The following is a 12,262-nucleotide window of genomic DNA, read 5'->3' on the forward strand; positions in this document are numbered from 1 at the left end:
TTCATAAATTTTAAATTATAAAAATTGTTGACTACTAATCATTCTAACAATTTACTAAACAATGTTTCAGCTTACATGTGTTTATGCAATAAGTGTGTTTCTCTGTATTTTTTGTTATGTCTAAAGGCCCCCATACACGATCAGTCTGAACTGTCACTTCGGACTTATCAATTGGAACTGAACAGTCAGAACTGCCATGTGTGTGCAAGGACGGTGGACTGATCAGTCGGAACTGATGATTTTCCATCAAAGCGGACTGTGGGCTTGAGAACCTTCAGTTGTAACTGCAGTGTGGGGAAATATCATCTCGCCAGTCCAAAATATCAGTCCATCAGCTGAGTGTCGTGGCAGACATCTTTGTTATACTCTTTGGTTGGTTTTCTTTTTTCTAACTACAAGTGCAACTGCAATTGCAACATCTGAAGTTTCTTCCATATTCTGTGATGAAACGATACATCTTACAGCAATGGCAACCAGAACACTGATCATGTGTGGGAATAGCTTCAGTTCATTCCAAACTGACAGTTCAGACTGTTCGTTCCCAACTGAGCACCCGGACTGATTGTGTGTGCAGAGGGCCTCAATCCAGTCCAAACTGTCAGTTTGAACTGAGCAGTCCAAACTGTCAGTTTGAACTGAGCAGTCCAAACTGGGAGCTGGACTGATTGTATGTGGTGGGCCTTAAAGGTTGTATATCAAGCCAAAGGCCAAAATAACATTGAGGACACATGGTGATGGTATTGTTTAAGTAGAAATGATATTGACGACCAGATTGTGTTAGTAAATGGGCTGAAACCCAGTGAACCACTTGTCCAGGCGTCGTCTCGGGGCAGGCACCTGAAGGAATGGCTGCGGCAGAGGGAAGATGAGGACCTGCAGCGTCGGCGAGTGCTGGAGGCACGGGAAGTCGAGCGGTCGAACATCGACAAGAGGGCCGCAGAGCGACTGGTTTCCCGCCAGCATCGGGTGCAGCAGCTGGAGGCAGAGACCGAAGCAGCTTTGGCCAAGGTACAGCAGCAAAATGCAAGATTCTTGTTTTAGTCCGAGTGTCTACAGGTCATGAAAGTCACGAAACTTCAATTTGCAGTAGCCTTTTACTAACTTGCATTTTTCTTGACACCTCACTTCATTTTATATTTTTACATTAATTTTAAATACCTAGTTTGAGACTGTCCACTTAAATCATGTGGAAATTGTCTCTGAAAAGGTCTTTCTAACATAAATATCGGCACGTCCGTGCAAATAGAAGATCCATTTTGTATTATGTTTAATTTTCCTTCCTATGCATGAAAATAACTATATAGTTAATAACTAAGTAAACAAAAGGTTGTAAGAAAATTTGTGAAAAGGTCTTGTAAAAGTTTTGAAATTGATTCCCCAGGTATTTGTAGACACATCATTAGTCTGTTCTAATTTCTTATGGTTATTGTATTATGTATGTGAATTTCCATTCCTTGTTGATGGTATTTACTGAAAAAGCGCTGCCCAAAACATGGCCCACGGACGAGAGTGGCCCGCAGCACCAAAGGAAAATACTTTTCGACTGACTTTCCCGGGGGGAGGAAGGGGGAGATGCTTGGGTTTACCCTGATAGGATGAAAATTAAAAGTATATTGTTAATAGAATTTATAATAAATAATGTGATATACACAGATAATGTTTTAAACTTATGGCCTTTAACAACCCAGGTTACCATCCTCACCACTTGATATACAGTTTAAGTAAATTATTATTATGGAGTCCCATCATGTTCAGTACATCGATTAAGTTTTCTAATATAATTGAAATTACGGCTTTTTAGTCCCTAAGAAGAATTTTGTGTTTGCCATAAGTTTTATGATCATAATTTACATTATTTCATGTTGCTTAAGTTATTCTGACAATTTGCTTGCTTTATGATGAAGAAGCCCCTAGGCAATATTTAAAATGTTTGTTGGTGTATTTGCATTTTTATGTGCTTTCACGTATTATATTTAAGTATTGCTTGTTGTTTTTGCTTTATTCGTAAATGAGCGGGTTAACGTAATTTTCCTTCGTGATTTTGTTCTTGCCATGATTCTTTGTCTGAAGGGCAGGTGCCATAGTTTGCCCGGTGCATAATAGTTGGAGAGCGACAAAGAGTTCGGTAGCCGTGAGAAAGGACTCGGTGCTGTTACCATGCGCCAGTATTGGCTGGTGTTTTTTACAGGTTTTTTTTTTTGGTTGGTTAAAAATAATGTTTCTAGAATTTGTGATTTTTTCTTGTCGTATTTTTGCCGGAATAGCCTTGTTGCAGGGCGTAAGAAATTTGTGCTATGATTGGCTGGAGAGATTGTGCATTTGCATGTAGCCCCTGTAGTTAGTCTTTGCCTGAAAGAGTACCGGCAGGTCGTGTGTCGGTAAGTGGCTCACAAATAATATATTTATTTGAGTTTGTACAGTATTTTGTGGCTGTGGTCCAGGCGTTATCTGATATAATCAACCTTATTTTCATTTTCAGGAAATTTTCAACAATAATTTTCTGACCACAGTCGCGTAAAATTCATCTCTTTTCTGAGGATATAGTCCTTCGGCCTGTACCGTGAGTTTATGTGCAACCGTGAGCATTAATTGCAAACTATTTTATAATATTCATCCTTTAGTACCTGCAAATAGTTAACATTTTTGTTTTAAGAGTTTGTGAAGAGGTTATGTGAGAGCATTTGTATATTCTACATGTACTTGCTTTCATGGTTGGAAAATGTCTGCCATGTGGATTGTGAATTTTCTTCACATATTAATAAAAATATGTCAATATCAGTTTGTGTCTGAGATACATTGTTTCAGTAAACAAATCATCAACAGTAACATTTCTTTGGAACTAACATGATTTTTTCAGTGCCCAACTTATTTCTGCAAGTGTTCATGAATGTCCACTCCGAGCCCAATCCTTTTGCTAGCCGGGTGGTCGACAAGTTGCTGTGAGGATAGAACGGCTAAGCAACTTGTAAATTCAATAGTTAAGTATTAATTTGAAGTTAGCAACTACCAAATACACACAAGGGTTTCCGAATTGCAATAATTACAATTTATGGCATTATTAAAATTTGAAACAAGATAGCAGTTTTATGTTAGTGTGGGTGAACTGAAAAACAGAACTAGTGATTGGTCTTTAAATATTTCAAAGTTTCCAATTAATACTAACGTTTACTTTTTACTACGACATTTGATGTCAGCATACAAATATTCACTTAGGGACAACCAACCTCGGAGCTAAGATCTAGTAGATTTCTATTTGTCCTGGTGGACTAGACAGTCTTTTGCCAACCTCCAAGTTAGATCCTGGGAACGCCTTGGGAGAAGAATGTCTGATGATCTCGATTCTTGTAGTCCCAAACCCGTATTCTCGAACTCTGGACTCCCGAATTCCGGACTGGATCTGCTGGTCCTCCTCACGAACTGGAATACGGTGCTGGCGTCGCCCTCGGAAGCTGACTAGATAGTTTCTCGTCGACTTCCTACAGGTCAGTGGTTCTCCTTCGAGATCTCCAATGTCGGTTGCTCTTCTGACCTTATGTACTCCAACTTTTGCCATTATAATTTGTCACTCGTAGTTAATTTTCGTATAGTTTTAGTATTAGTTCGATACCTACACTGATGTATGCTGTATTAGAAATCGTCGAAACACAATGTCTTCCATAATATTTTTGATGTGCAATATAATATTAGTCGACGACGGTTACTTATTAATATCTTCGTAGAAACCTTATTTTCTTAAATTATTTCTAGTAGATTAACAATCTTGAGTCGACTTTAACCGTATCTGACGATTGTACAATCAAATCACTTTTGTCTTTCTGACACAACGCAGAAACACGTCTCTTTCATATTGTGTTCAAGATTCAACTATCAAAAGTTCCAAACAAAAAATAATCATCTGTTGCTAAAAGGAATCTTATGTTTATTTTTATCAAACATAAAATTTAAATTCGGGTGATTTGATACACTGCAATTTAAGTGAATTGACCAATCATGGTTTGGCTTACAAGTTCACATCATCACATATTTTTGGTTGAAAATAATTAGTGCAACAAATTCAAATAACTTAAATACTGTGAATATTGTTTCAGTTCTTTAGATACTGTTCATATCAACTGCTAGTCCACCAAACTTGTAATATGTATATGTTAAAATTCACAAACTCTCATATATATTATACATTTATGAGCAAGTATATCGTTGAAAATAAATGCCATATAAAACGAGTAAGCGTGTACGGATAAAATGCACTTATACTACAGATATGATGAATATTAAAATGTCTTTGGCCAAATTACATGTTATTCTGGTTCTTTGCTAGGTAGGCAGAACTTCTACCTTTATATTATGGTTAAAAATGTTAACTTTTATGGTTTCAGTATTTCATTTTTATTTTAAGATGCCCTTGCAAGGTTTTTTGCAGTAACTATGTAGGCTAATTGTGTTTTCACTTCAATTTTGAACAGTTTTTTTTTTTAATGGGTAGAAATAGAAAAAATTACTGTATATAGGCAAACATTTTTTTAAATCCCAAATTTTTCACATGATCACATGAAGCTACAGTAGAACCTTGTTATAATGTTTTACATTATAAGCAGGAAAACGTTATAAGCATGAAATCTCAATTTAGCACTTAACAATGTTCGAGCTTTGTACCAATGGACTCACCAAGCTATGTAAACAACTTTAATGTTAAAACCAAATATAGTATACTTGATACATGAATTTTCTGAAACAAGCCAACAATTTTTCAACTTCGTCTTGTTCCCTGGTTAAATTTTGTTTGTCTTTAAAGATACACTGCTACATTTTTTGTAAAATTGTCTCACGATTCATGATGACAACATTAAGAGTGAAAACGTCTACTCCTTTGCCACCTGAAAATGTTTAATTTTGGGATTCCTACGTATGAATGAAAAAAAAAATTATTTTTAGTTATGCCCTCGCTCAATGGTTGGCTACTTAAATATCGTAGGACTATGTACGTGCATCTGAATACCCACTGAAATGGCAAGGAAGAGAAGAGTTGACTAAGGGTGCCAACTGACACGCAACTATGAACATTGTGTACCTTCAGTATATTGCATAAAATTGTATTTTAACAAACTTCATGTATTGTATGGCAGTGATTGTAAACATAAACATACATAAAGGAAACTTTTTATCATGTTGGAATAATTTTGTTTTAAAACATTTTTTCCCCATTTATTGAATGTTAGAAAGCAAAGTTTATAAGCAGGAAATTACACTATTTACGAATGTTATATGCAGGAAATAAATACATTGTCCTTATGGGAGAAATATTAGGACTTTAAAAATATGACATTATAAGCAGGAAAACATTATATGCAGGAACATTATAACAGGGTTCTACTGTACATACTTTTCTGCAGAGTTCATTGAATTGTGCTTCTAAAGTTTATAAGAAATGTCAATGATTTTGTTTAAGGCAGAAGAAGCAAAAGCATTGCGTGCAGCTCTAATTGAACAAGAGGAGAAACTCGCCACAGAGATGTTAAAGCAGGAACATGAAAAGCTTAGGGAAGAAAAACTTAGGTGAAATTATTATGTACTTTACAATTTTTTCTCTTGTATAATACAGTTTATGTTAAAAAAAGGTTGTATGCTTTCACTGTTGTTGTCTGAATTGTCGTGGCTTGTGGGTTTTTTGGTTTTTGCCATGTCAAATTGGAAGAAAAAGTCTCAGACTTTTCAGTCAACATTTCAGTTGTCATCTTTAGGTAACTTGTACCGAAGATGATGATATTAGTATCGACCTAACATCTTAGACTACTTTTTTCCAACGTGATGCAGAAAAACCCACAATTCCATTTATGTTAAAAGAATAAATTTGGAGCTGATTAGTATTTGAAATTTGAATGAAATAAAAAATTTAGTGTCAATGTGTAAAACTGTATCAGTCTGCAGTATTCATAATTAAATGTCAAATAGTTTATTTTTTTGGGTGAGCTTCTGTGGGGATGGCTGCAAAAAAGTAAAAATGCACTAGTGTCATGTTTCCATGATATAAATTCAAATGAAGCTTTTGAAAATTAAACATCCTTTCTATAGTTCTAACATTCTCCCACTTTTCACTTGTACCTGCTTACTATTCACTTTAAGGTTGTTATTTTTGCAGACAGAAGATACGAGAGACAAGTGTTGAGTTGCGAGAGCTTGAAGCTAAGTTGCGTGCGGCTTACTTTACTAAAGAGCTGTATGCTCAGATAGCTGAGAAGAAAGTTGCAAAGCTTGAAGAAAAGGTAGTCTTACTTCTGTTAACTACACTTAGAGTATTATTGCATTATCCATATTTTGATTCTTGTTTTGCCACTGAACATTAATACTAATACAGTATTCTTAGAGACATGCATATTTCGCGATTGCGATAAAACGAATTTTTACGCGAATTTGAGTACATTTTTAAGAATAACGCGAATTTCTCACATTTTGGATAATAACGCGAAATCCTTGAATTTTCGGCGAACAGTCAGAACATTTTCCTCATTCTAACACGGCAATTCAATTTGTAAATACAGTAACAAACGTGAAACAACAAAAAACCAAAGATAACTACCCACACAGTGTATTTTATAACATGAAAAGTTGCTTTTATTTCTAAACATGTAACAATTTAAGCCTAGGCGTGTAAAAGTCCGAGTAATTACAGCAGGAGACAATCTAAAATGTACTAGGGAAAAACGTAAACTCACGAATATAGAAACGTAACGGAAATGTCGGTAATATTACGTGGCTGATCGTAACATTGTAAGTGCTGATACTGTATTTATGTCACAACTTAGCCGAAATACTGGTACGAGACATGAACTTCACAAGATAAAATGAGTGGAATCTTGGTAACTGTTTTATACGTATTATATAATTTCGGAAGTATTATACTGTTGACGCATATTTTTTAAACTAACCATTTATTTGTGGGGATCGTAAATAATTAATTATTGGTATCAAGACATCAAGATGAACGTAAACTTGAACATGTCACGGCAGCGAGTAAGCGGGTGCGTATACCAATAAACTGGTATTAGAACTGGACAAAACTGGTACACGGGAGGTGGAGCTAATATTTTTTTCCGCTAAGCTCGCTTCTATTGGCTGGCTGCTGATGGAAGGTCACGAGTCTGGGCGGAGCATTGAATGAGTTATACTGCGCATGCGCAGCTCAGAGAACAGACGCCGCAGGCCGCACTGTAACAACAGATGATCGAGTACAATGACCTTTCTCCGAGCAAGGCGCGCAATTGACGGTAAATTTTCATCAATTTGCGCCCCTTTTTTATTTATTTTTACTGTGTAATGTAGCCCGTTCTGAACGCTGCAGGATGCGACTGTATTTTAATTAACTTTAACGTATTTCTTACTTTTCCCTTTATTTACACTTTCCCGCTTTTTACACTTTTTTACTTTGTCCCCATGAAAAGTGCAAATAAGGGGTTTTGCTGTATTTTGATATTCGGCTCGCCTGGACAGTCGATTATCACGGTGTTTACAGCAGGTTGTTTCTCGAAGCGTTGTTCTCTTATATAGTCTTTAGCGTTGTTTGTCCATTGCGTCCATTTTTATTAACCAAATACCAAATTTAAAATGCAAACACGGTGACGATTCGTAACATTCTGTTGTGCGCAAGTTAAAGTTTAACGGGTCGAATTTTGTTACAGATAGTTTTCAACGTCTGTGAAATAAATTAAAGGTGTACAATTTAAAGGTCGGCTAAAACATTAGGCCTATTAAAATGCCTAAAGTGCCGGTAACTGCAAAACAGCGAGCCTCTGAATTTTCTCAACACGGACTTTATGCTAGTGATTCAACCACACTTTTTTGTCGTCACTGTAATGTCACCGTCTCTTGGGATAGGAAAGACTCATGTGAAAAAAATGTAGGCAGTGAAAAACACAAGAAGCGTCTCTCTTCATTGCAAGGCTCATCTAGTGCGCCTGAACGCCAGTCGTCAATATCTTCAGCGTTTCAGACAGCAAAAAATAATGTCCAAAAAGACAAAAAGTTGGAATTTATAAAGGAAACAGCAGAGACCTTTATAAAGGCAAATATACCCCTTGAAAAGCTTGATGATCCTAATATCAGGGCATGGCTGAACAAATACATCGAAGGTGCTGGAGACATGCCACTTGCGAGAACAGTCCGTGAGAAATATGTAGGGGACATAGCCAAATGCAGAATTGAAGATGCCAAAACTGCATTAAAGGACAAAAAAATTGACATACTGTGCGACGAAACAACAGATAAAATGGGTAGGTGTGTATTTGTTGTTTTATTTAGAATTCTGAATCTTCAACAGGATAAACCAGAAATATTTGTTGCAGGAGTTCACTTTCTTGAAGCTGCTAATGCCACAAACTGTGTGAGGGCAATTTTAGATTCACTCAAAATGTACAATGTACAGTACGGTGATGTGCTCTCAGTAGTAACCGATGCTGCTCGTTATATGACCAAGGCTGTTAGTACTCTCGAAGTAATCCTTGGAGACCAGTTAACGCATGTCCAGTGCTGGGCACATAAGTTAAATCTTGTTGGCAATGTCTGGGTGAAAGAGTTGCCTGAGTTGAACAATGCTATGAGCAAAATAAAAAATGTGTTCAACAACACCAGGAAAAGAAGGCACCTGTATGCTAGCTTTCTTGAAGAAAAGCATGGAGAGAAACGTCCATTGTTCCCACTTCCTGTTGTTACTAGATGGAATTCCTGGTTCAACAGCGTTTTTTATGTAGCAGACTACATACATGACATTGTTGATTTCTGCAAAACAGATGAACTAAAGGCAACACAAAATTCAGGGGTTGAGTTTCTGTGTTCACTCACAGAAAATGACATTTCTCTCATTCTTTGTCAAGCTGTCTTTGTGAAAGAGCATGCCAAGAGCCTTGTAGAGCTAATACAGAAACTTGAAGGTTCTTTGTATCCAACTGCCCATTCACTATATGGGGACTTGCAAGGTATAAAAAAAAAATTTGAAAACATCACTCGTGGCATTTATTTTGAGGCAACCAGTAGAGCTTTGTCTAACATGCCCCCCGCTAAAGCTGCTGAAGCTAAAGTGTCCATCACAAGAACAGCAACACAAGCCCTTTCCAAACTGAACTCTCTCATGACAACTGACCCAAGTAGAAAGAGATTTGAAGCAATTCAAATTTTTAGTCAGGAAAGTTTGTTGCTTGCTAAATTAAACCCAGAAATGGTGCAGAAACTGAAAACTGTCCATAGTCTCTACTCCATAAGCACTGAAGAATTAACAGCTGGTTTTGGTCAGCTTCAGGACATTGTTACAAAACAAATGGAAACAGACAATTCAGTGGACGTAGTGAAGTCATTGAATGTAGTAAAGCTGTCACAGCCATTGTTTGCTTCCAGCTGCCTTGAAGCCATCTGGATGCCTTCTGCAAACGTTGACTGTGAACGATTTTTGTCCTCATATAACACAGTCTTAACAGACCGCAGGACAAATTTAAGTGAGGCTAATTTGTGTATCATGGCTACTTTTGCTTTCGAGAGCTAAAGTTTGAGGATTTTGTTCCATGTGTTTATGTCACTATTTTAGAGACTTCATATTTATTCTTGCTGGTTTAGGTACTAAAATATTTTCAATTACTGTTTGTAAAAAGTGATGTGTAAATTCGATTGTAAATTACTGCTGCTAGTGCAACTGTACAATGCAAGAATGTGTCCAAAATTTCAAGGTATGCTTAGCTTAATTTTTTAAATTTATAGTGCTAAAACTATTTAAAAAATAACACCGCTTTTGATGTATGATAACACCACTTTTAAGGGTAAATAACAACGAATTTTGCTATAAAATAAACCCCAAAACTGCATGTCTCTAAGTATTCTTTATCATAAAAATGTTTAAAATCAGTCTTCTAAAATTTTGTGGAGGAGTTTCAGAAGAATCTTTAAAATTGGCTACATTAAACAGTTAAATCACTATAAAGGGATAAAATATTGTGTGTTTATTGACCAAGGGTAAAATATTTGAATGTTTTAAAAAAAAATGAGTGGAAACTTTTCAAACTAATTTTTAAAAACTAATTTTTTTTTGCTTGATTAGTTTCAACTATGTGATGAAGCAATGGCAGTTTTAATATGCTTATATTTTTTCGATAATTTATTTGAACTCATTGATTGAAAAGTATTTATTTAAAATTACATACAGTAGAATCTTTCTTAACCAAAACAAAAGGGGCGGAGGAGGTTGTTTCGGATAACAACAATTTTGGGATGATAGTTAAAACATAATTTTTTAAGATTTAAGACAATAAATTGGGGTGTTTTCCGTTTTACTATTATTTTTAGTGAAATATGCACTTTAGTATAGAAAAAACATGCAAAACCTAATTTTATATATATTTGAAGTAGTGGTAATGTTAAAAAATTTCTTCTGTTTTTCTCTGTTTTTCTTCTTGCAGCATTTTTTAGTAGCAGTGTCACACCATCATTTAATAAGTTAGAAGTCACCTAGCTTCCTCTGATCATTCCATGAACAAACCAACCTAAAAATGTAAAGAAACCTACTAATTTTTCACCATAAAAGTTTAGTACTGTACTTAGCCTAAAATCCTAACATTTTACAAACTACAAGCAACCTGAAACTATTACAATGTACCACAGTAAACCTTATTTTATCCAAACAGTATCTTAACAGAAAATATAATACTCATAAAGCTACCTCTAAGACATTGAAGATCTCATTGGTAGAGTCATGGCCGTTCTCTGCTACATCTTCGCCCTCATCGTTTGCTTTGTTGTTATTCAATGAGCCTACTTGGGGTAAAACCATGTTGACAATGTATTTATCAATGAACTCTAGTTCAGACTTATCACCGTTTGTCCATTCATCTATATCATCTTGGTTGATCACTTCCAACTTGGAATTTTTTCATCAAGCTCTGAAGAGTTAGGTCATTTTTATCTTTGTTCTGAAGTAAAATCCAGTTTAAAAGTTTAGTCCAGAATTTTTTTAGTGTAAGGGATATATTTTTTTCTCCCATTCATATCGCTGGTTTGTAAGATTTCAGGAACACTAGATGATTAATTTATGCTATCTTGTAACATAAATCTCAGAAAAAAATCTCTGTAATAGTTTTTGAATCAGGCAATATACTTAATATATCTTTGGTCTTAAGGGTACACCAAACTGGACACATTAGCTTCCTAATGATGTTTCTATCTTGCATTTTTTGAGGGTGTGTTAGGGTGTGAACGAGTAATAACATACTCTCTGGAAGGTTTTTTGATTTCAAAAATGACTACACTGGTGACAAATTCATTTTTGAACCATTCAGCGAACAATTCAGCAGACATCAGAGAGCTTTTTTGATTCCTTTAAAACACAGGAACAGATTTTCGGCAATATTTTTCAACGCCTTGGCTTTTTTAACTTCCTACAACCTTGGGCCGTAGTCTATGATTTTCTGAAGCATTGCTGTAAAACTAATCCGTCACTCTTTTATTGTTAATTTTGTGCCCAGGAGCATGCTTTTCATCTTTTGAAGCAAGCAAGTTTTTGGGTAGTACTATTTTAAAATTTAAACTCGTTTCATCTGCATTGTAAATTTTATAATTCAAGTATCCTGCAATAAAATTTGTTCATCTAGGTTTTAAAAAACAATATATGACATCAAAATTGGCAGATAACATTTCCCCAGACATTTTCTTGACGTACACCATTCCTACTTTTGCACTTTTCAAGCTATCCAGCACTTGCTTTAAATCCTTCACTCGACTCACCCATCAATTTACTTAGAATTTTAGCCTTTTACTGACTTATTGGTCATGTTAGCGCTACTTCCTTTTCCCTTTGTTTTGCAAACCATAAAAAAACAGCCTCATTTACATTTTTGTTTTGTCAAGTTTTTATTGTTTATTGTAATGCATTTTCAAAATTATATTTCATTTTGACAGAATCGGAAAAAGTCGAAATACCACTATCAAAATTAGCTACAACATATTGCAAAATCTCTCTATTTTTTATTCTTTCAATTGCATCTAATTTTTGTTGTATTGTTATCATGACCCTTTTATGTTTAGTTGATATGACATGATAAAAAAACAGATTTAATCTTTAGCTTTGTCTAAAAACGATCCAAAAGAGCATTGACTGGACAGACAACAAACCGCTAGTTTTTTGTCTCTTGTTTTAATCAATGTCAGTTGTTTCAGTTAAACACTATTTCAGTTAAAACTATTTTGGTTAATTGATGTTTTTCTGCATTTGATTTTTTTAATTTCATCAATG

General features: G+C 35.3%; 1 protein-coding gene across 10 annotated transcripts in view; it reads left to right on the top strand.

Moving 5' to 3' along the window:
• LOC134546270 (meiosis-specific nuclear structural protein 1-like) overlaps nt 1-12,262 on the top strand; it is a 52,643-nt gene that overhangs the window by 6,206 nt on the left and 34,175 nt on the right. For 6 of the 10 annotated variants that reach the window (XR_010079123.1, XM_063388974.1, XM_063388971.1 and 3 more), the window contains exons 3-5: nt 817-1,008; nt 5,447-5,553; nt 6,137-6,260. Coding sequence is in view for 9 of the 10 variants with exons in the window: in XM_063388974.1 (XP_063245044.1) it covers nt 817-1,008; nt 5,447-5,553; nt 6,137-6,260 (423 nt within the window). In the remaining variant the exon portion in view is untranslated. Of the gene's footprint in view, nt 1-816; nt 1,009-2,857; nt 3,483-5,446; nt 5,554-6,136; nt 6,261-12,262 lie in introns of those variants that run through there. The other 4 variants (XM_063388978.1, XM_063388977.1, XM_063388976.1 and 1 more) reach the window with 4 other exon arrangements.

Source organism: Bacillus rossius, chromosome 1, assembly GCF_032445375.1.
Source record: "Bacillus rossius redtenbacheri isolate Brsri chromosome 1, Brsri_v3, whole genome shotgun sequence".
Classification (NCBI taxonomy): Eukaryota; Metazoa; Arthropoda; class Insecta; order Phasmatodea; family Bacillidae; genus Bacillus; species Bacillus rossius.